We start from the raw sequence: 22,792 nt of genomic DNA on the forward strand, positions 1-22,792 counted from the left end.
GGAGGGGAATAACTGATACAGCACAGGACTTGGCACCGTTTGAATGCCATGTTGCTGTGTTGGCAGCACGTATACATGATCCCCCCCCTTGCTGTTTGCTATTAATGACCAACTTCAGCTGTGGTGCCATGAGCAAGCTGCTCCGCAGCCTTGTTGCATCCCGAGCTGCGTGCGCGGTTACCGTGCGTGCCACAGAGGGAAGCCAAACATCTCAGTACTTTATGAGATTTGTGAGCAGGGATCTGGAGCCTGCTCAGCCTCTGCTTGACGAGTGCTTTCTGTTGTGATTTAAAGGCTGCTCTTGCTCTCTTCTGCAGGCCCTTTCACAGATGTTGTCACTACAAACCTGAAACTCGGCAACCCTACAGACAGAAATGTGTGCTTCAAAGTCAAGACCACAGCACCACGCAGATACTGTGTAAGGCCTAACAGTGGAATTATTGATGCAGGAACATCAATTAATGTTTCTGGTAAGTCATTCAAGTGTCTTTTTTAGTAATTGAAAATAGCCTCATCAAATGAGTTAGTTCTTGGAATGCTTTGCCATCTGAAAGTATTTTGTGGAATGCTTGTAAAAGCAAGAGGTGGTGATTTCATAGGGATGCAGCCATTTTATCTGTCTTTACTTCCCTTATTCCTGGTCTAGCAGTAATGGGCTTGTTTTGACATCTTGTTTTAGGGCAGGGGGAGGGGGACTATATAAATAATTTATGTGGTTCCATAGCAGCATTAGCCAGCCTATCCAAGTCGGTACCGCTGCAGCCCTGCCCTCCCTGTGGGATTATTTTTGTACGGCTAGTTTTTTGCCAGCTTAACTTCCTGAACCAGCTCATTGCAGGGTCAGACAAGTGCTTGGACAGGCACATTGAGGGAAGAATAAAACTGGGTGGACTGCAGCCACACAGCTTAGACTGATAGGCTTTTGCCAAACTGCCTAATATAACCAAGCAGTAATGCAAACATTTACTTTGCAGCCGTGCTTGTTTTGTGTTCCTTGGAGATGCTGTATGCTTTGGTGCTAGAAATGTCAAGTGACTAAATCTTTGCTGTTTCATAGGAAAAGTTAATGATTTTCTCTAATGAGTCAGTAGCTCTTGGCTTGCCTGAGTTTGGTAATGGAAAAACAAAGGAGTGTGTTACATTGAAAGCATAGAGGACTGATTAGCTTAATAATCTAAAGGACTTCGTCAAAGCATTTAATTGTGTCAGGCTGCAGAAATTAAGTCTGACTTCTGAGTTAAGAAAATGGTATCTGTAAACATGCAGACTTGTTTTACTATTTTTAATAAATTTTAATATTGCATAAGAGAAGCACACAAGGTACTGGCCTATGGGGAGCCCACCCCAACAAAAATTACTTACTAATAGGTTGCGTGGTTTGCCATTAGTCTTACCAAACTTATCATGTACTAAATAATTTTGTGAGCTATAACTACTGCTTTATACTTGAAAAAAAATCAAAATGTAAAAAGCAGGACTTAAGTTACTAATGCATAAAAGGTAAAGTATTTGAATGCTTTGTTCTTGGAGACCTTGCTTCAGCACAATAAAAACTGATCCCAAAAATACTTCACATTATAATACTCAGAGACTCTAATGTTGTGAATCTTCTCCTATACGCCTGCATTTGCAAACTCACTGGTGTTTTGTCTTTGGGGATTCTTACTGTGTCGAATTAAGCGTGCATATGATTGCAGAATTGTACCTTGCTTGCACTTGGTATCTGGAGAATGTCACAGAGTGAGGAGATAACCGGTGTGCTGTGGTACCTACAGGTGGGACAGGCAAAGCAGTTCTGCTTCAGGAGAAGCCTAGCAAGTATGCAGTAAGCTCTGAAATGACTGATATGTAAATGAAAAAGATCTCTAGAGAGGAATCGAAATTCTTTTAAACTACGGACAATTCCCAAGTAAAGCTGTCTGTCATCTATACTAGCTGCAGGCAAGCATATTAAATGCATTGAAATCAATGAAGCGATAAAGAAAATTAGTATGGTTTCTAGCTACAAATTATCTATATGCTATAAAGATGGCAATTCTTTTAATCTTTCAGATGAACTTTCAAAATTAAAAGCCCTTTTCCTTTGCTAGTGCTTCATATACTTTTTGAAATGTTGTCTTGAGCTCAACATTGATTCTTTTTCTTAAACTTCTGCTTACAGTGACCCTTTGCTCTACCTTGAGCAGTACATAGTATAGGCAAGTCTTGTGTGAACCGCAAGACTTATTATGCTACCAGCATGCTTTCCTCTTACATGCTTTTCCAACCTCGCTCTTCATAGCAGCCTGCTGGACAGGATATGGATCCAGTCCAAGACTTGACTTAAAGTATCCAATTTTGAGAGATTGCTGTGCTTACTCTAAGTTATGCTTTGCTTTTGCTTACAAAGCTTTGAAGAACTTCCCTTTTTGATAATTTCCTTTGTGGTGATTTATGATTCAGTTTTGCTGATGGCTTTGGTATATTTAATTACAGAAGTCACATTTGTGGTGTACTTCCATGCTGCTCTTGACTTAGTAGTAATAAATAACTATGCTGAATTGCCAGCCCTTCTATTAACATTGCATATTAAAATGCAAGCAGTACATGTTGTTCCTCAGATGGTACGTTAAGTAATTACTATATTAATAGGTAAATTTCTAGGTAGATATGTTACAGAACTTTCAGGGATTATGCATGTTAATTCTTCATTTCCTAAAATGTTCTAAACAGAAGCTGTCTTCACCTTGTGCTATGGGTGAATTTCTCTTTAGTAGAGTTGTATTCATTGCAGTCTTGCTTCTAGCTTCTATAAACCATGTGTGAGACGTAATTTTGGTACTGAAGATGGCAGCATCATTGGTTCTGATTACCAAAGGGATTTATTGGATATGAGGAATTGAAAGGGGACTTTCATTAATTTACAAATCAGAATTGTTTTCAGATCCTTGGAAAAGGAGATGTTTCACCTCTGCTTTGGAGTAATACTGCTTAGGAACAGAGGATGATTTTGGATTTAATAAAGAGAAATATAAATAGAAAATATTTTCTTTGCCTCTGAATCAGTTATTCTTCAGTCATGGGATTCAAGTCTCACGTAAGGCATAAAAATAGGACTTGAATTCTTCCAAACCTTTATTTTAGCCGCATTTTTGCTAGAAGTTATTAGAATATAGCTCGGTAATAACTTCCAGACACTTAAACTAATTGGGGTGTGTGTAGTTTATGCAATGTGTTCTCTTGAGAACTGCTGACTGGCATTAACACAGTGGCACTGCGTTGGTACTGCACCTTGTGCCTCCAGAAAAATGCAGTGCCAAAGCACAATGGAGTTGAAGCTCTGGAACAATTTGTGGTTTTTAGAATATTACGGACTGACTGCTGCCTTTGGGGCAGCCTCTGTCTCCCTTGCACTGTAGCAACTGGCTGCCTCTCTTCCATACAGTCCCACAGGCGGATCCTATTTTGATACAAGCTCACGAAAAGGTGTTCTGTCCTAAGGCAGGCAGCTATCTGAACGTTATTTCTTGCTAGTATGTTGGCTCACTTAACACACAAAAACGCTAGAAAAGCAAAGCTTTCCTTATTCTAGTGGGGTGTCAGATACTGTCTGCTTATGCCATAGCGCAGCTTTTCCTAAATGCCAGCATTTAAGGCTCTGTCAGCATGCGCTGCTCGCTGCGATGTCAGGTTTGTAGTCCCTGTTTTCACCTGTTATATAATGGCATGTAATTTTAACAGCTGAGTTTATGTAACTGTCGGGAAGTGTGCGTATGTGCTGTCACCCTCTTTGATTGCATTTGGTCTGAAGCACTTGGAGAAGGGGATTTGCACACATTCTGTTTTTTGTTAAACATGCCTTACTTGAACAAAGATATCTGATTTTGCGGCTCCCAAGAGGCTGGAATCTAAATAAAAGGCATGAATAGATTACAAGGGAAAAAGTGAGAAAATACAAGCAGCTGCTGATGAGTCTGCAGCTAGGTGTATAACGGGAGAGATGAAGTACAGATGGTGCCGTGTGCGTGCAGCATCCTGCCGCACAGCGCAGAATGAACGTGCTCCCTGGAAACTGGGGGAGGCTGAGGGCATCCTTGGGGGGATTTTTAGTCTTTTGTGAGCTTGCCTGAGTTGGAAAAGGCAGTTTGTGTTTTCCTTCAGGACTGTGCTGGTCACAGGGTCTGCCTCTTCCGCTAAGACATCGGCCGCTGCCATTCCCCTGCACCCCCCAAGGCTACGTGGTGGTCCCTGAGTCTGGGGCTGGTTTTGTCTGCTTGCTTTAGGAGAGTCTATCTTGATCTGCAGGAGTCAACAATTTTCAGTGTTACTGCAGTATTTACAGAAAGAGCTATGCAAACGTGGAACAAACAAAGGGAGACAGTGGCTTCTGCCTGTTTGTTGATGCAGGTGTCCTTCGTTCACCTCCGGCACCGTGACCTTGAGTCTCATCCCTGTAGCAGCGTGGGTTGTTTGTGTGAAGGTGAGGCGTGGTAGTTCTGATCTAGCCAGACCATAAAGAATTTAATCCCATGTCGTATAGGAAAACCATTAATAAAGGTCGAAAAGACACAAATAGACTCACAGGCTACTGAGTGGGCTGCTGAAGAGTAAGCAGTGCTGCAGTGGATGGATAGCTTCTGAACTGCACCAGGAGGAAGTGACCAGTGATGTTTCTCGAGAATGATGTTTGGTATTAAGCTTGCTTCATGCTTTTGTAAGCAATTCTGGCACAAAGAGTACACTAAAAACCCTGATGATGACGTAAAGTTGGGAGGCTGAAGATATGCAGCTAGAACTAGGCGTCCTTGAAAGCTTCAGTAAGAGAACCAGGATGAGCCTCGTTGTAAAAACTGCAAAATCATGTACTTGGAGAATAAAATACTTCTGCTGTAATTACAAGATCGTTGAACAAAATGGGAGGGTTATGGGGATGTTGTGACTAATCATAGGGTGACCAAATTGTTAACATAACAACTAACATAACAACATAACACAACTGTGAGTAGGGCAAATGTAGTATGTACAGTCCATCTAGGTAATGGAAGAGAGAGCATAAATGCTATTGTCCAAGGCACTAATAAAATGTTGTGTTTGTATACGTAGAGTAACTGACAGAGAGGAATTTGAGGCAGAGCAGGTGCAGAGAATGAATGGGGAGCCTGACCCAGAGAGGACTGGCAGTCTGGCCTATTGGTTCACCAGGAGGCCAGGAGTTGCTGTGATTGATGCCTTGGAATGCACTGGAAGTAAAGGACTCTTCCCCTTCTGTGATATTTAAGCACAAGGGCAGCGTTGGTCCAAGACCAAGTAAACAGCCATTAATAAATTGAGATGGAAAGCAGGGGAAGGTTGCTGACGATCTGAGCAGGGAGACTTTTCTGTTCCTTCTGCTCTTTGAAGGGAGGGGTAGATCCCGGCAGGCTTTTAGAGCAGAGTGTGGCCTTCCATCTTCCTTCCTTGCTTCAAATTTCCTCTGCCCTTGATACTGATATTAGCTTTGCCATTAAACTGCACTGGGGAAAAAGGAGCATTTCGTCTCTGCTTCGCTATCTGTGGATCCTCGTGTAACAAATGAAGGGGTGTAACAGGAGCCTGGGAGTAAACTGGTGGCCATTATGTGGAAATGTTTCAGGACAGGATGTACATCAGCTTGGTCCTTTGAATTTTGGAAAAGGCAACTGGGCTAGCAAGTACAACTGATGTTATTTCTTATTCCATTGGTCTCCCAATGGCTTTGCAGGTTTTACTTGTGATAGGACGCTGTAGGGCCATCAATGTGGGCAGAGGGATGCATATCCCAGCCGCATCCTCATGGATGCTGGTACCAGCATACTTGAAACTCCTGTTAGTCATTTTGTTGGGTCACTGACTTCTGATGACAGCTGGTCAGAAACTTCTGACCAGCTAAGAAGGCTGATTTTGTAAGGTATTTTGTAGGAATGTGCCCTTTTCAGGTAGTTCTCGTGCAAGGTATGGAATTTCCAGGCAAAGCAAAGGAGTCGTGCTCACCATAGCCACTTCTCTGGCAATTAGGGCAGATCCATGGAAGCACCCTTTCACAGAAACCCCCAATAGTACGTGAATAAATGTTGAATGCTTTGGTTTCCTTTTGAACAAAGTAAGTATTTTTGAGCTTCCCATCTGGCTTACAAGACATTTGTTGAATAATTTGTGTCGATGTGGCTTTCGTGTATTGATCTAAAAATAAAGTGCTAACAACGTTTATACTGCCGAGCCCTCTCGAGCTGCTTGCTGTTAGGATTCGGTGAATGGAATTCAGAGCAGCACTCGTTTGGCGTTGAAGCACGGCTTCAGCACTACCACTGGGGAAATAATGATTTTCAAATGAGCTTATAGTTGCACTCTGCAAAGCAAACTGTTAAAACTGCAGGTCTGGATGAGTTCCAGAAACAGCGGATAGCTCTGACAACCCAGTTGGCTCTTCAACATTGTGTAGACTTGAAACAACAGCTAGGTGGCTACAAAAGGGACGAGAAATTATTTTGCTGCTTTTCAGTGATGTGTCATGCAATGTTGAAATAGCCGTGCTTTCACAGTTCAATCGCTTCTGTTTGGAAGAGGAGTTATAAATGCAACCTGTTAATAACACAAATATTTATTTTGGACTAGTATTTGATTACTGCAAGGCAAGTCAAAAATGTATAATAATTTTCACAGCATATTTGAGACAACTGGCTGTCTTGCTTTTCCTGCAGCTTTAAAAGTCATTTGGTTGTTGATGGCCACAGACTGTGTGCATAATAAAGATGGCACAAGTGTAACATATTTTGCTTATTGAAAGGGGCAGATTGGTTTGTTTTTTCTTCATTTGTAATAAATGGGATCTCTGGATATCACTTGTATACTATAAATCCCTGCAATTAGCACATGAATTTCAGCACATGTTAATGGCACTACTGCTTGAAAGCAATCCCAGTTCTCGAACTGTTCACTGTGATTGAATTGAGGGCCTGAAGTAGCCTATGGGTCATAAAATGTGAATTTTTAATCCTTACACCATTTCTTTTAATGTTAGCAGTAATTGCAGTTCACAAAAGGTCATTTTAAATATCTTTTTTTTTTGAGGGTGTGCAGCTTTTTGCAATATCTAATAACAAGTTTGTATAAAATACTTATTTTTTTACATTTTGTGCTGTCTGATCTCAAAGCAAGTCCTGTGTTTTTTTAATATCAGTGTTAAATATCCAGGTGTCATTTGCAAAATGTAGAGGTTCTAAGTGACCACTGTGATTGAAAGAGAGGCCATGAAAGTTCCCAATATGTTAAAATAAATAAAAATAAAAAAATAAACTAAGGCACTCATCTCCTTCCCATACCATTCCTTCCCTCCCCCCTGCCCAACATTTCCTTTTTTTTTTGCCCCCTGAACGTAGTTCTTCTCATTTAACCATAAACTTTCAGCTCTATATTTTTAACAAGCTTTCAGCAACTTATTTTGGAAGGGAAGTAGCTGTACTTGATAAATATCATGAGATTTTTCTGCTTTGTAGAGGAGATTTGCATTCTGAATCCTCAAGGTTTAAAATCGTTGTCTTTGCCTGCCTCTGCAGCCTTTCTCCTGAACCATCCACAACACCGTGTGCAACTAATCAGAATGCCAGCTTACTTCGGCCCCAGGGATGGAGGGAAAACACATGATGCTTTCTTTGAGAAATTTTTCCCTCTGTCCCAGAAGATATGTAAATTATCCTGTTCACTCTAAATTGCTACTACTATATTGCCATAGTCGTGGACAGAATATTGTATTGTGATCAGCATTTCCAAAATTCTCAAGACAAAAATTTGTGCAGACTGAAGAAGTTAGTTTCTATTACCTTTTTTATTTTTTATTTTTTATTTTTTTTGAATGAAGTTCCTGATCTCAGCTGCTACTTCGGTCAGAGAGAGTTAACACTTCAAGTCATTTTAATGTCTTTATTTCTCAAATCTGTTAACTATATCATCAGTGCATGACTATGCATCCAAGCAATGTTAACATAATGTGTGTTTTTTTTCTTGCAGTGATGCTACAGCCTTTTGACTATGACCCTAATGAGAAAAGTAAACACAAGTTCATGGTTCAGTCTATGTTTGCTCCAGCTGATACTTCAGATATGGAAGCAGTAGTAAGTATAGAAGTCAATTTTAATTAATTTAATTCTGTTTCTATATTTTTTTAAGACATTTTACCACATTGCATAAAGCCTGTTGCAGACAACACTGGAATGTTCCTTGAAAGCATGACTAGGTTTCCATCTCTGGGCATGGTGAGGTTTTGTGTATTTGTCTGAAGCCTCAGGATTCTTGTGTCAGCACTGTGTCTTTCAGCACAGCACAACAGTCTGTGGTTGCTTTCTTAAGAGGCTCCTGTCAGCAATGGGATACCAAGCCATGAAACATGCTAAGTAGTTGTAAATTTTTTTTACATAAAGTGACTTTTTTAAAAAAAAAAAAAAAGGCAAACTTGGGCTACATATTCTAAGGATCAGTTCTGTGGCATCTCCTATATTTTATGCCTTTGTACGCTGTCTTGAGTCTTCTTTTTAAGCAGCTCCTTTTCCCAGGAGGAATTGGGAAGATGGTTTACAAATACTGTTTTTTTTTTCTTTATCCTTACTGTTGTGGCTTAAATGAACTGCCCTTAGAGATCTTGTTCTATGGATTACAAATGAGAGTAACAGAAGCATATAAGTTCTGAAGTAAAGAAGGACAAAAATATGTAGAAATAAGATGGCTATGTTAAGGTGACCAAGAAAGAAAAAAAGCAGTATGTCTGCTGGTGGTTTTCCTATAGCAATGAGATATTTGCTACTTCAAGGAAGCTTTCCCTGGTTTAGCTTTTGTTAGTTTGACAGAACATGTAGTAATTGTTGAGGAAACAATAAATTAGAAAAAATGCCCTTTATTCTCTAACATATACAGCTCTGTGTATGTTTGAATGTATATGTCTAACTTAAAAAAAAACAAAAACAAACTCAGAATGCATTTTTTTTTTTTTTTTTTACAGTAGTCTTTACAATACATGTCTTCTGAACAGCTCTTTAAAGCTGAGGCACTTTGTAGAGTTAAGAATTTCCCTTTTAGAAGGAGATTTATGGAACTGTATTTGTTTAATGACCTTAAAATAAGATCCAGTGGGAGAAAAAGCAATAGTAATGAAATGTCTGCATCACTAGAAGAATAATCCCGTCTGCATTTCTTTCTAACTCTACATGGTATAAAGTAACTCATTAAATTAAAATGTTATTCTGCTAGCAAAGAATATTTTTAAGGATCTAGATGGTCCTTTCAGTTTTCCAGAGCTCCTCAGACCAATACCATTTCTTTTCCTGTAACATTTGGTCACTTCTCAGTTTTGTTACCGCTCTCCAAGTATCTTCCTATTCTGGATAAACAGGTGAGACAAATTACTAGAATACTATAAAGCTTTCAACACGTCCCCAGCAGCCAACAAGCTCAAAATAGGATTCTGACTTCACCCACAGAAGAGCTGAAGTACTATTCAGCTATTTAGGATGGGTCAAATTCTTCTTCAGGTTGCACAGGGGTAAGCCATAATTTGACACCTACTTGAGATGTGCTGAGCCATGCTGTGCTTGGCCCAGAAGTATGGGCAAAGTGAGAAGAAGCATGAGCACCCCAGGACATAAACTGTGGACGCTTCTCACTGTTTATCACTACTATTATCACTGCTACAAACCAATCTTTTCAGTTCAGGGTTATGGCTGATATTGAGCATAGATTTATGACTGTTAATCCCTATTAAAAATATTGGAAGGAAATTATATTATGATAGACTCTTTTAATTGAAGAGCAAAGAAGGATGAGAGGGAGAGTTACCCATTTTGATTTGTAGTACATTTGTTATTGTTTAGGCATTGATGCTGAAACATAAGCAGGTGCAAAACATCATTCCCTTCCTTTAAATATACCCCTCCTGTCTTTTTTATTTTTTTTTTTAAATCAGGACCATAGCTCCCCCTGTCTATGCTAATTACTCTTACACATTTCCCAGTTCACTCATAAATTACGTGTGAAAGTTTCAGACTATTCAGAATTATTTATTTTAAAATGTCTGGTCTGGTCTTTAACATTACTACTCAATTATGTACTTGATTTTCATTTTTGGTCCTGTATATGGTTAATGGTAACATGATAAACACCTGTGGAGTTTTTCATGAGATGATGTGATTTGTTTATACAATCCGCTACATTTTCCATGTGTCTTATTATACTCTGTTTAATATTAAATTATTACAGTGGAAAGAGGCAAAACCAGAGGAGCTCATGGATTCGAAACTTAGGTGTGTGTTTGAGCTACCAGCGGAAAATGATAAGCCTGTGAGTATTTTCAGCTGCATATTGTGTGACTTAACTTAATACCACAGTAAATCATGTAAAATGGCATGTTTATACAGACAGCTATATAAGCAAAAGACAGAACCCTCTGTTTCACCGTCTGGATGGCATCCCTGTTTTAAATGGTTTTATTTTATGTTTTTAAATCCTAGTGATACTTAATATTACTAGCAGCTAACTTGAGCAATGTGAATGCAACACAACCATAAGGAAATCTTTGAGTTGATCTTTCTTCATTGAATGAGATCACATTGGATAAAAATATTAAAACAAAACAAAAGCTGATTGATGTTCATTAGTGCTTCCACGTAAGCTCCAAGCTTAATAGCTGTGAACAATACAAATTTGCTTGTCCAGCACTCCCCTTTTGCTTCCTTTATACGACACTGGTTTTTGCAAGTAAGTTGGTATACACCTAGTAAGGAAGATTGAAAAAATGCAGTTAGGGGTTATGTTGCAGTAAGCAGCTATAATATTGTAGGATCCTTTGTTTGTTAGAGCTATGAACACTGATCAATTTCTGAAGGAAGTGTGTAGTATTAAGCGTAGAGCTGGTAATAGGCTGAGTGAACTGAGGATTGTTTCCTAATACACAGATACTGAAGGCACAAGCACTATATATTGCACTGGGCAGCTTGTGATTACAATTACGCGTTGTTAAAATTGCACTGTTGTGGTCTCACTGTCTTCTCTACCTGCTCCAAAGAGTGAACACCTGCTCTAAAAGTAGGTGCTTCTGTATTGGGCCTGGGTGCTTTCTGCGTTTCCCATTTAGAGGTGTGACAAGAGGAAGGAAAGAGAATTTTTTTTCTATAATGCCTAAAATTTATTAGAGCAAAATAAAGCACAAGTACTAACAAGTTCTTCTGACTTTATAAATAAAAGCTTCATGTTAAGACTTTGGGGGCAGTTTGGGTGGGGAGAGAGCAGTTTGCTCTTGTTAGAGCTGAGCCTGTTGCACCAGAGAGGAACAGAGAGGATCCAAAGCCAGGAGAAGGAGGGGGCTTTGGAGCTTTGCAGCTTCTCTTTCCTAACTTGGGCTAAAAGTTCCTCAATCACCATAGAAAAACAGAAAGGTGGAGAGATGATAGCTATGAGGAGCGAAGAGAGAACTGCAGCAGAGCAGCTGGGTGGTGCCTAGCAATAGAATGGCTCTTGGATAGCTGCTGGTGTTGTGCTTGGAGAGGGAAAGGCGAGGGGAGCACGAGGACTCCATAAGCAGTGTGTGAGCAAATAATTCAAGTTCCCTTTCTTACTGCGGGACATGGTGGGACATATTTCCTTTTTTACATGACTGAAAACCAGGGGTCATTCTGTCTGCACTTATAGCTGCTGATGTGGTGTTTTCTGTGGAAAAACAGGAAGGGGAAGTGAAGCTTGCAGAAAGAAAAATGTTGCTTATTTCTTTTGATACAGGCACGTTGCAAGTGTGCACAGAAAATTTTACCTGATTCTCCTCCTAAGTATCAGGTTTGTGGTGTGGCGTTAACTAACCAAAAATCACTCTATCCTTTTTTAACAGCATGACATAGAAATAAATAAAATTGTATCCACAACTGCAACAAAGACAGATTCCTCTGTAATGTCTAAATCAATAAGTTCTTCTTTGGATGACTCTGAAGTTAAGAAAGTAATGGAAGAATATAAGAGGCTTCAAGTAGAAGTTCAGAGGTTACGGGAGGAGAATAAACAGTTTAAGGTAAAGAGATTTTTTTTTTTCCAGGTTTACCCCTTTTTCGAAATATAGAATTCAAACTGAAAGGCTTGGTTACTTCTTTTCAGCATAATATTTTATTATTGTCTGTCAATTAAAAGAATGTAAGTTTCTCCCTGTAAAGTCATAAAAAAGTGTTGAAATCTGTGGTTCCTTCAAAAGGAATATTGCAACTCATGCAGTCAGAAGCTGATTGGATAGCAACCCAAAGTAATAAATTCACATTCTTTTGTTTTTTCTTTTCCCATCTAATTTCCTGAGTCTGAAATCAGCATTTAGTGTTGGATTTGGCCCTGTTCTCTCAAACTGATGGGAGCTTGAGGGCAATGTTATACTAATATTAAGTTTTAAGTAATTGCACCTATAATGTTAGTTGAAATGACCAAAGTAACGCAAATGAAAAGGAAATATGCTTCCTCTCATATCCAGCACATCACTGTGAAACCAAACAGAAGGCTTTATCACCGTGCTGGAAAAAAAAAAAAAAAAGGCAATAGTTTCATTTATTATAAATGTCTAGTTTCGTAGATAACAGCACTAATAAAAACTTGAAATTTGTGAGTACTGGACCTCAGTGAAAGGAACTCTTCTGTCAGCTCTGATGCTGCATGGCTGGCTGGTACATAAATAAATTATTTAAACATTTGTAAAACAATTTTGTTTTGCTTATAGAAATAGCATACATGTATAGCTGAGACATAAGCTTAGCTTTTCCAGTGTCTCCCAGTACTATGAATACTATCCGTATTTTTTTTTTTTTTTTTTTTTTTTTACAAGTCAGTCTTGAGTAAATCCTGTATGGGAGCTCACACCTTTGGTAACATCTTAAAACTGTGATCTCTGTTCCCTTTAGTGAAGTGTTAGGAACATCTGTAAAAGGTCAGAAAACAATGTTACATTACCACCAGCCACCAAGTGCTGCCAGTGTCAGACTAGATCTTGCTCAAGATGTTTAAATATTTAAAATGAAAAGTTAAAATTTAAAGTTTTGCTTTCTAGCAGTAAAATTACCATTTAGTTAAACAGTATCTTGTTTTTTATTAAAAAAAAAAAAAAAGTCAGTTGTTCCCATCCAGATTTGTAGCAGCAATGAGATATCAGGTAGTCTGTGATTTCTTTAATATTTTCCTGAAGAAAATGAGTTGCCTCTTTGAATTCAAAAGTGGAAAACCACTCACATAGACAAAGCGTTTTGAATTCCTCTTACCTGTCAGTTTTTGGGGCTGCAGTAACTTTTATTACAATTTTATTTCTAGAGTGTTTTTTTATGTGTAGACTGGAGGCTTTTGCTTCAATAGCTTATACTTTTTGCACTCTCATAATGTGTCACATAAAAAAGCTTAACACCATTGCTTCAGCTGTTCAGTTAGGTCACAAAGCCTTGCTTTTTACCAGCTCCTAAAGTGATGTGTGTGTGGAATGGAGCGCGCTAACACCCAGCTGTGCTGCACAACACTTCAGATCAAGAAGTGTTGGGCATTGTATCCACTTGAAATGATAGTATCTGGTGTTATGATGTTATTAGGTGTTGTACCATGCATCTTTCAATCAAGAGAGCTGTCAAATTCATGTCAAAAGAGCATCCTAATAGTTAACGTTAGTTTTGTCACAAAACTTCAGTATTACTATGGTGGAGGAAATAGTTTTCAAGTGCTGGCAAAAATTTGTTTGTGAAATCTCACTAGGGCAATGATGAATATAATTCCCTTAAAGCTTCATATTTTTCACAACCTGTCTTACTGAGTTATATTTTAAAGCATTTTCCCCAACAGCATTATACTCAGTTTTACAGAGCAAGACGAGCGTCTTCATGCCATTCCCTTCATCGTTGCTCTTAATGCTCTGGACCTGTCTCCAGACTCCAGACAAGTGTTCTTGCAGGCTTCCTCATTGCTTCCTCTATTACCTTAGCCTTACTTAGGGCTTATTTATTACCTTTCATAGGAGAAAACTTGAAGAGAATGTATTTTTTTTTCTCTGCCAGCAAAGCAGACAGAGAACTCCTCTCCTTAGGGTTATCTAGTGTATGGAACTCTAAATAAGCTGTAAATTAGCGCTCCCCTATTTTATTATTCACACCTAAAATAAATACAAGGTGAATAATTAAAACTTTTTTTTCCAGTAGAATTAAGCAATTTATCTTCCTGTAGGAAGAAGATGGACTTCGGATGAGGAAGGCACCCCAGACAAACAACCCAATATCTGCTTCTGCAGCTGCTGTCAAGGATGAAGGGTTCAGCTCCAGAATACTCGCTTTGGTGGTTTTGTTCTTTGTCTTTGGTGTAATTATAGGAAAAATAGCCTTGTAGAGGCAGCATGCTGGAAATTGTAAATTGATTTGATGGTTCTGCCATATCATTGGATTAAATTTATTCATAACAATGTTTAAAAAAAATTAATGTATGACATCTCACAGGTCTTGCCTTTAAATTACCCCTGCACAAATATTATGTAACATAATCTAGAAAGTTTAAAATGTACAATGAATGAGTGAATGAAAGAGAATAATCTTCAGTGATGAAGGCAGGAAGAAAATCATGATTTAACACTACAATGGAATATTGTATATGTCATTTTAAACATTCTTAGACCCTGGTACATGTTGCTGAATTACCTCTTTTTAAAAAAAGGGAGAAAAAAAAAGGAAAATAGAAAAAAACTATTCCTCCACTGCTGGAGCTGGCCCTATTGGATGTTTGGAGCTGGGTTAGGCAGGAGGTGTTGATAACTTCTGTAAAATACGTTAATCCACCATTCTGCTCATAAATTTAACAGTTTCTGTCAGTGTCTTCAACTCTGTGCAAGTTACCAATTTCTTGGCACTTAAATGAATAGTGAGAAGCTGAGAAGAATTGTATGTGGCAATGCTGAATGTGCTAGGCATCATTAAGAGGCGTATATTGACTGGTATGACGCTCGTTTGGAATAAAGGTCAATGCCTTGTTCTCATGAAGGGACCAAGCTACATTGCTGTTGGTTCATTTAGTTGAATTAAAATGTTATTCAGAGATGTTTAATGCATATTTAACTTATTTAATGTATTTCATCTCATGTTTCCTTACTGTCACAAAATTGACTAATACTATATGGTATGAAAAGACACCTGTTCTAAAGCCAGTGACTAGAACTAAAAAACTGCTGCTGTAGTGATGCGAGATTCTTCTGCCTCCTGGTGTTTTGGGCACTACACGTAAATTGTTGGGAGTTTTGATCATCCAAGCATTGGAGAAACAGTGGTCAGGAAACTGTTTTTGTATGTAAATAAGTCTATCTAGGGGAAAAAATATTAGTAGTAAACTAGTCCTATGCCGTAAAAAGACCAATCCTGTTTGATGATGTAGCATCTAAAAAAAAAAAAAAAAAAAAAAAGGAAAAGAAAAAAGGAATTAAATAAAGCCCCCAAATTAATGTTTCTTCTGTTACTTTTGTCATGTTCTCAGTTTCGGGGGGGAGCAGTGTTCTCTGTCAACTGAAGTTTGTTTATGGCATAAGGAAACTAGTAGCCATGTTTCAGTTTTTTGTGTTTTTTTTCCAGCCTAATTTTAAAATCGGTCTGAACAGCCCCATCCTGAGCATGCTTTACTGATTTACCATGAAATGTGTTCGCAGTAACTGTGCTGACTGCTCAGGTACTGCATAACTCCTCGTTTGTCAGCTTAGTTGGATTCAGTAGTCAAGACACTTGATAGCGTATTGAAAGTGAAGCTAAGGTAATTTTGTTTCTAAGCATACTTGTATTACAAAAAACATAAACTCTGTGTTGGACTTCAGTAGTCAAAATAGGTTTTGAGCAAGTGAATTCTTGTATAGTCCTAGATGCTAGGTTCAGAAACTGTTGCTGACAAAATTTTTGTAACACCCTTCAGGATTATGATACATCTGTAAGAAGTGGCTTCCTCCATTCCTGCATTGTTCCTGTGATTCCTAGAGAAAGGTGTTTGTTTGGGTGGCAGGCTGTCTACTACACTCTTCCTACATCATTGACCTTTATATTTGTTTCTCAAGGATTTCTTGTTTTGCAAGTGCAAATAAGTGAAATTTTATCTGAGCTTTAATAAGAAAATGGACTCGGGGAGGGAATGCTAGCTGGTGTGTTCAGCTCAGGAACACAACTCTGGAAGTACCTTTAGGAGACCCAACAGAAACAAGAGGTCTGTCTTTATTCCTTTAAAGTGTTAGTGCCTTCTTGTCTGCTCAAGATGGAAGGGGCGAAGCAATTAAGGTGTGCCTGCAAAGGCCAGGGAAGTGGGAGATGAGCTGGAAAGAACGAAGCCGCAAGTTCAGTGTGACAAATTGGGCAGAACCGATCAAGAAAGAGATGCTTTCTGGGCTATAGAAGCTAATGAAAACTTTCCCAGGAAACATGGTAAAAGAACCCTTTCAGACAGAAAAGTGATGTAAGTGATGCAAAATTAGTTTTTGTGGCTTTGAAGAATGTATTTGAGAAAATGTGCGCTGAAGGGAGACTGGACTACCCTGTACTTTTAAAGGGGCTGTAAACATCTTTACCTAGCTAAGAATGTTATCAGAACGGGTAAATTCCTAATTTGCTTTTTTTATTTTTTTTTCTTTTTAAGAAAAGGTATAAACTTGTTTTGGAGTCCTTTGTTCTGCTGAAAAACACCCTCAAAAAAGCGTTTAAAAGAAATTTGCTGTCTTTGCAGGGCAGAGGGATCGAAGCGTTAAACTGGTCTCTTGTGAGTGTATCTGTAATAACGCGCCAGGCAAATTTTACACACAGTTAGCTGCTGAAGTTGGCTTGGCATGGGCAGCTCCCAGATGAAGTGGAAAGTCAGCAGAATGTCTGTCCTCCTTCCAGTGTTCAATAGTCACACTTCTCAGTGATCTGTGACAATTTGGAGCTTCAAGTCATTTGTGAGCAAAGCTGTTTCTGTTTGCGCTCCAGGATTGCAAAGAAGTCCTGAAAAAAATGCTCTCATGCTCTGCTTGGTGCCCTACAAAGGCACAGTTAGAGACCAGCGCACGAGGGACATTAGGTAGGTAGGGATCTATTGATAACAACTGTAGTCTGCAATAGGAGCAGGCCCCCATTATCCGTCCAAAACATAAATTTAACTTTTTATATTTTGGAATTAAAAAAAGCTTGAGGTCTTTCCATAACCATTTTTGACAACAGCCTAAACAGGCAGTAGCACTGAATTGTATTGATAGTGCTTTGCTTTTGCTGGGCTCAAAATAAAATGACTGATCAGTGGAGTGTGTATTGCCTGTCTGTTTGACCAGGCCCTTCGTTCATATGCAACAGAAAGAAAACTAAAAATATTTTTTCTTGCGAAGGCTCATAAAAAGCCAGCTTGTGGATATATTGCAAAAATAATTTCTATATTGGATGGATGTTCTAAAGCCACTTTGTTCTCTTACAAACCATCCTTTATTTGATGACATCAGAAATGCTTTCCTGAAGTATTCAGAGAAAATGAATTCTTCTGGAGGGCGTTGTAGAGCTCAGGAAGTTATGCATGACACACAGCTTATAAATAGCATTATTGTCTGGTGTCTTTGCACAACACCAGATATTGGAAAAGTGATAGGAGAAACCAAGTTATTACCTTTAATCTAGTTGTTGTCCATACTGTTCTTTTAGGTTTACTGTTAATTTTTGAGAAGCCGGTAGAAGTTGCTTGGGTCTCTGCTTTGTGGAGCTTCACACTCCTGACCGTGCTCTTTGGGTCCACAGCACAAACAGATGGCTAAAAGGGCTTGAAGTCTAGTACTGAGAAATGATTGAAAAAATAACTGTGAAAATAGTTAAAATCACATCTTAAAGTAAATGCTCTGTGCATGAATGATCGTAATTATTGCTCTGCATTAGCAGTCGCTGAGTGTGACTGCACAGTTATGGCAGTGCATGTGCAGGCTGGGCCCCCGGTTTCGAGCTGTTGTTAAATAGCCCTAGGGATCACAGAGAAAGTTAATACCGTGGATGTCACGTCGAGAGGGATTGATGTACCATAATGTAATTTTCTAAAAATACAGGATTGTAATAGCTTGGTAATGGTATTCCATGTTAACTTTTTACTGAAATGCTGGTAATGGGATAAAGTTGGAAACTCGCTTCACAAATTGCTAGAATTTCTTCTCACCAATAAATTATTAAGGGTGTCTAGTTGCTGCACATGTACACTTGCAATTCTTACTATGATCTTGATTTAGCAGTCAGCACATTTACATAGTGGTGGGCACACAAAAAATGGATTTTTAGTGTCTGAAGATACTTGATATTGCAGTCACCTAATGCAAGAAAACTCTTTTTTAGCAAAAGGGTGTCATGTTCATATCCTAATTGGAACATCCCCTTAATTGTTGGGCACAATAGCAACCTAACTGTGGAATTCATAAGTTCTCAAACTATTCTTATTTTGCTTTACATAATGTCCTGAAACAACATATCCCATGTTCTGTTTGCTTTATAAAGCAACTAAGAAAAAACAACCAAAAAGGCCTCTGTTTGAAATTTAAGAATGCCTAAAACAAGTCCTCTGAACCTCGTGTTTGTTGTGGCTGTGCTACAGCTGCGGTAGTACTCAGCAGCACTAAAGCAGCTTGGGGTTAGAGCTGCTTCCTAATTCTGTCTGAAAATGGGTTAGCATCCATTACTTAGATGCTCAAGTGAGCAAGTTGAGAAAGGACAGGTGGTGAGTGAATTGCAGTGTACATATTTGAGATTTTTTTTGATTCAGAAACTCATTTAAAAAAAAAAAATAATCTGTATAGGAGTGAGATCAGTTCAATACCATATGTGGAAGTTAGTTTTCCCTATAATTGGATACATATCTACAAATTTAATTTACTGTTCAGAAAATATAAATGTAAATCAATGTGTAGGCACTTTAGAAAGAAAAGCATCTACTGGGCAGGGGTGCTTTGCTTGCTTGTATAGAGTGAAACCTAGCTGTTCTGTAGATTGACTTGATTAAAAGATGACAATGGGCTACAATGCCAGTATAAATCATCTGTTGCAGTTAGATAAATAGAGGGATTTATTGTTAAAGCAGGGCAATGCAGATCCTTTGAACATGTCCAGCTAAGATTTCTTTATACTATGCTGACAGCTTCATGTATACTGAATCACTTTGTCTAATGGGTGTCAGTGCTAAAGTGACACTGTGCATTGTACTGCTGCCTTTTGTTTTCATTAGCTTCAGAGAACAAAGTAATTGTGTATTTCCACTACTCAAATCTGCTAAACTATAAAATATGTCTGTTTTATTAATGGGTTGGTTTTTCTTTTACTGGATAAATGTAGGTTGTTTTTTAAAATAACACAAGTAAGAGCTGGCCAGAAGTTCCTAATAAGTGTGCATTTGCACTTCCAAACCGAGTGGATGCCTGTTGTTAACTCCTCCATTTCCCATGGCTTCATTTCCTTTTACAGAGCTGCTTTTGCATTTTTACTTTGAAGAGTAAAAGTTTGAATGGTGTACTACATTTCCATGTAGATGTTTTGCCTCCCTGTCCAGGCCTAAGTCTGTCCTGAAGCATTTGCATGAATGAAGACCACAAAAAGGAGCTCTCTAGTCTGAGTACAGAAATAAGGCTGCTTTTCCTTGAAGCAAACTTGAACTTTGGGTCTTTTCTCGTATGATCTGTCATTGGAGAATGGCCTTTTCCAGATGGCAAAACAAAAGAAGTTAAGAAAACAAATGAATTAAGAAGAATTAATTGAAGCTGCATATTACAAGTTGACATTATACATCTGGCATTTCTGTTTATGTTTCTACATCGGTACATTTCATTCTTATTTAATAAGTTCCTAATTTTGTGATTTTTTTTTTTTTAAGCTTTTGAAGTGCCTATGAAGAACTGAAGAACAGCCTGCAGTAAAGCATTGTCCCCAGTTTAGCTGTACTTCATTTTTTTAATCAAATCTTTTTATTCAGTGGAGAAACTCACAAGACCAGAAGAGCCTCCTGAGCTCCCTCCTGTTTGAGTTGGCAGAATTCCCACGCGTAATTATCCACACACAACTACTTTTAAAAGAACTTTATTAAGGCTGTACAAAGTCAAGCACTCAGAAGTTAGGAAATGGCAAAACCAAGTGTGCATGTGCACTGTTAGTCTGCTCGGTGTGAGTATCTCGCAGTATCTGATCAAGCCTTCAGCATCCACTCAAAACATGAGCTTAGGTGGACCAGAAGGTGTCTAAAGCTGCCCAGCATCGTGTGCCTGACCCTGCATAACATTAAGTTCTCTTAAAACACATGTAATTGGAGTTTTGAAAGGTCACCTTAAAAAATGGTGTTACAGCATTACGGATAACCCACGTGTATGTCACGATCGGCTCCTTTGCACCCTATGCACAGACCCATTCTCAACCCAAGCATCTGATCTAGCGGTGAGTAATGGCCCGAGCTGAAGCAGCAGCTCCTGGGCCCACATGTCACTGGCAGGCCACACAGAAATATGCCTGGAGCCAGGAATTTTTGCTACAGTTCTGAGCCCAGAAGAGCGTTCCTGTGACAGCTGCAGCCTCTCCTGCCCAGTTTCTTTTCTGACGTATTCTGCCTGAGCTGTCAGATCAGTCCAGTCCCTAGCCCCTTGGTTCAACCAAGTCATCTTCATTCCCGCACTGCTCCTTTGCAAAGGCACTGGTGTTCAGCCTAGCCTCTTTCATTTTCCATCTCTTTCTTCCCTTGGCTCCTTTTCCAGTCTTGCTCTTCCCTGTGACCTTCCCTGCGTGTCCCAGACTTCTGGCCCACAGCAGCCCTTGGTGGCTGCTTGCAGGCTGCCTGTGGAGCAGTCCCTGATGCGTCTGGCTGCTCCCAGGTGCCAGCTCCCACCCCGGGTTACAACTCACCCATTTGCTTCCTTTGTGACCAAGGTTGCTCATCCCTCTTCTAATTCTAGGTAGCATAGAACCATGTGTCCTGTCAACCATCTCCTTTCAGGCTCCATCTTTTCTCTGCTGCTTCACTGCAGCACATCTGTTTATGGTCAATAAGAGACTTTTCAGTGCGGATTGTTTATCAAATGGAGCATTAACTCAGTGCTATTGATTTATCCAGAAGCGTTCTAAAACTTCAGTGTGTTTCATTTTAAGAATCGTTTGGGAAGTTAAAATGCAAAATACATCCTGGAGCATTTTAAACAGAGGGGACGTGAAAGTGGCTAGCTGCAAAATCAGGAGAACAGACCCAAGTCTAAGTTTGCCCAGAAAACTGAGCTCGTGCTTTAAATTCTTGTGCCTGCTACAGAAGCAGAAAATTAGAAAGGCAACGTGTCTGAGTAGCTCATGGGCTAAAGAAGGTACAAAAGACTTCCATGTGCAGACCTAGTGTAGGAAGCTAGTAAATGTATTCAGAATGTTTGAAATGTCTTTATTTTCTCTTTTTGGGGGATAGTTAAAAGTGATAAAACTTGAAAAGTATTACATTAGAAGTTGAGGGGGAGATTTTTTTAAGACGTGCCCGTTGTTGTTTTTCAGCTGGTACCAACCTGCCAGTGCATCTGTGTTAGCTTGGTTTTTCTTCGTAAGGTACAGTAAGAAGGCAGATACGGATTTTACAGTTGAATAGAAGCCAGTGGTCAGGACTAATGTTTGTTGTTTATGTCCTAGATTCCAATACAGCTTTAGACATGGCAGTATTTGGCTTTGTCTTGGTTATGTTGGTTAAAGATAAAGGAATCACAGAAACTGGTGGTTTCTGTGGAATCCTGACTGCGTTCTGCTGGGCATGTGGCCATGCAAACTGCTAGTGGATGCAAGTACTGCTTCAAAAGGGTGGCATAGCTTAGCAAATTTCACATCAGATGTGGTAGTGAAGAAGAAATTAAATGGAAAGCTGAAACAGGATTGGCCATTTGCTAAGAGAAAGGTAGTAAATGGCCAAAAACCCAACAATTTTGCAATCGAGAACAACTAGCTAAAAGCCCGTCCTTATTCAGTGATGAAAAGAAGGGAAAAAATAAATGTAAAAAATAACAAATAAAATAAAGGGAAACAGTAATCAACACGAAATGAGTTATGAAGTGTAGAAAATCAGTAAGAAAAGCAATAGCCAAAGGAAAAGAATGAGCCAGAGTGCTTGGAGGGGATGATAAGAGCTGAAGTACAGGGGGAATCTTTGCAGTAGGATGAGGACCGTTACTAGATGCAGGTGGTGAAACTGCTAGTGATGAGGTAAGAGAACTGAATTAATTCATTAGCAATGCTTAATAAAAAAATAAAAATAAATGACATTCACTGGGTCTAGAAAACCTGCATCAATACTTCCACAGGAGGTGTCTGAGGCTGTCTCTTACATGTAACAAGAGGAGAGGCAAGCAGGACAGGATGAGCTGGGTACGGTGCCTGGTTAGCCTGACAGCCCAAGGAAGGGATGGGAAAGGAGGCGAATGTTAGTGAAGGAGCATAAACTAAGGAAGTCATTTCAGTCTATCTTTGTTTTTCAGTTTTCTTTGGGATTAAAGTCAATTGCAATATCTGCACCCCTACAAAGCCTGATGTGTTGTGATAATCACACATTTCAGAAGTGGTCGTTTAAAGAGAACCATAATGAAATGGGGATGCTCACAGAAGGCTCCTGCTGGGATCTGATACAATTCAGTGCTTCCATATCGCTGGTGAAAATACACACAAAATCTCTACTGAGAAAATGGTAACGTGACAAAAATACCCATACCCAGAACCAGAGCGAGTAAGAGCTCCACATGTGCTCCCAGTGCAGTCCCAGGGTGAAAGACTACTGACTAAGGACGTGTTCTTGTTTTGAATTATAG

At 39.2% G+C, this 22,792-nt stretch overlaps 1 protein-coding gene across 1 annotated transcript in view; it reads left to right on the forward strand.

The window, feature by feature from the left end:
* The window catches only part of VAPB (VAMP associated protein B and C), a 34,406-nt gene extending 15,124 nt beyond the window's left edge, over positions 1 to 19,282 (forward strand). The window contains exons 2-6 of the mRNA XM_032198092.1: positions 318 to 470; positions 8,002 to 8,105; positions 10,240 to 10,320; positions 11,861 to 12,037; positions 14,203 to 19,282. Coding sequence (XP_032053983.1) covers positions 318 to 470; positions 8,002 to 8,105; positions 10,240 to 10,320; positions 11,861 to 12,037; positions 14,203 to 14,361 — 674 coding nt within the window. The 3' untranslated portion in view covers positions 14,362 to 19,282. The remainder of the gene's footprint in view (positions 1 to 317; positions 471 to 8,001; positions 8,106 to 10,239; positions 10,321 to 11,860; positions 12,038 to 14,202) is intronic.
* The last annotated feature ends 3,510 nt before the right edge of the window (positions 19,283 to 22,792 follow it).

The sequence above is a fragment of the Aythya fuligula genome, chromosome 16 (assembly GCF_009819795.1).
Source record: "Aythya fuligula isolate bAytFul2 chromosome 16, bAytFul2.pri, whole genome shotgun sequence".
Lineage (NCBI taxonomy): Eukaryota > Metazoa > Chordata > Aves > Anseriformes > Anatidae > Aythya > Aythya fuligula.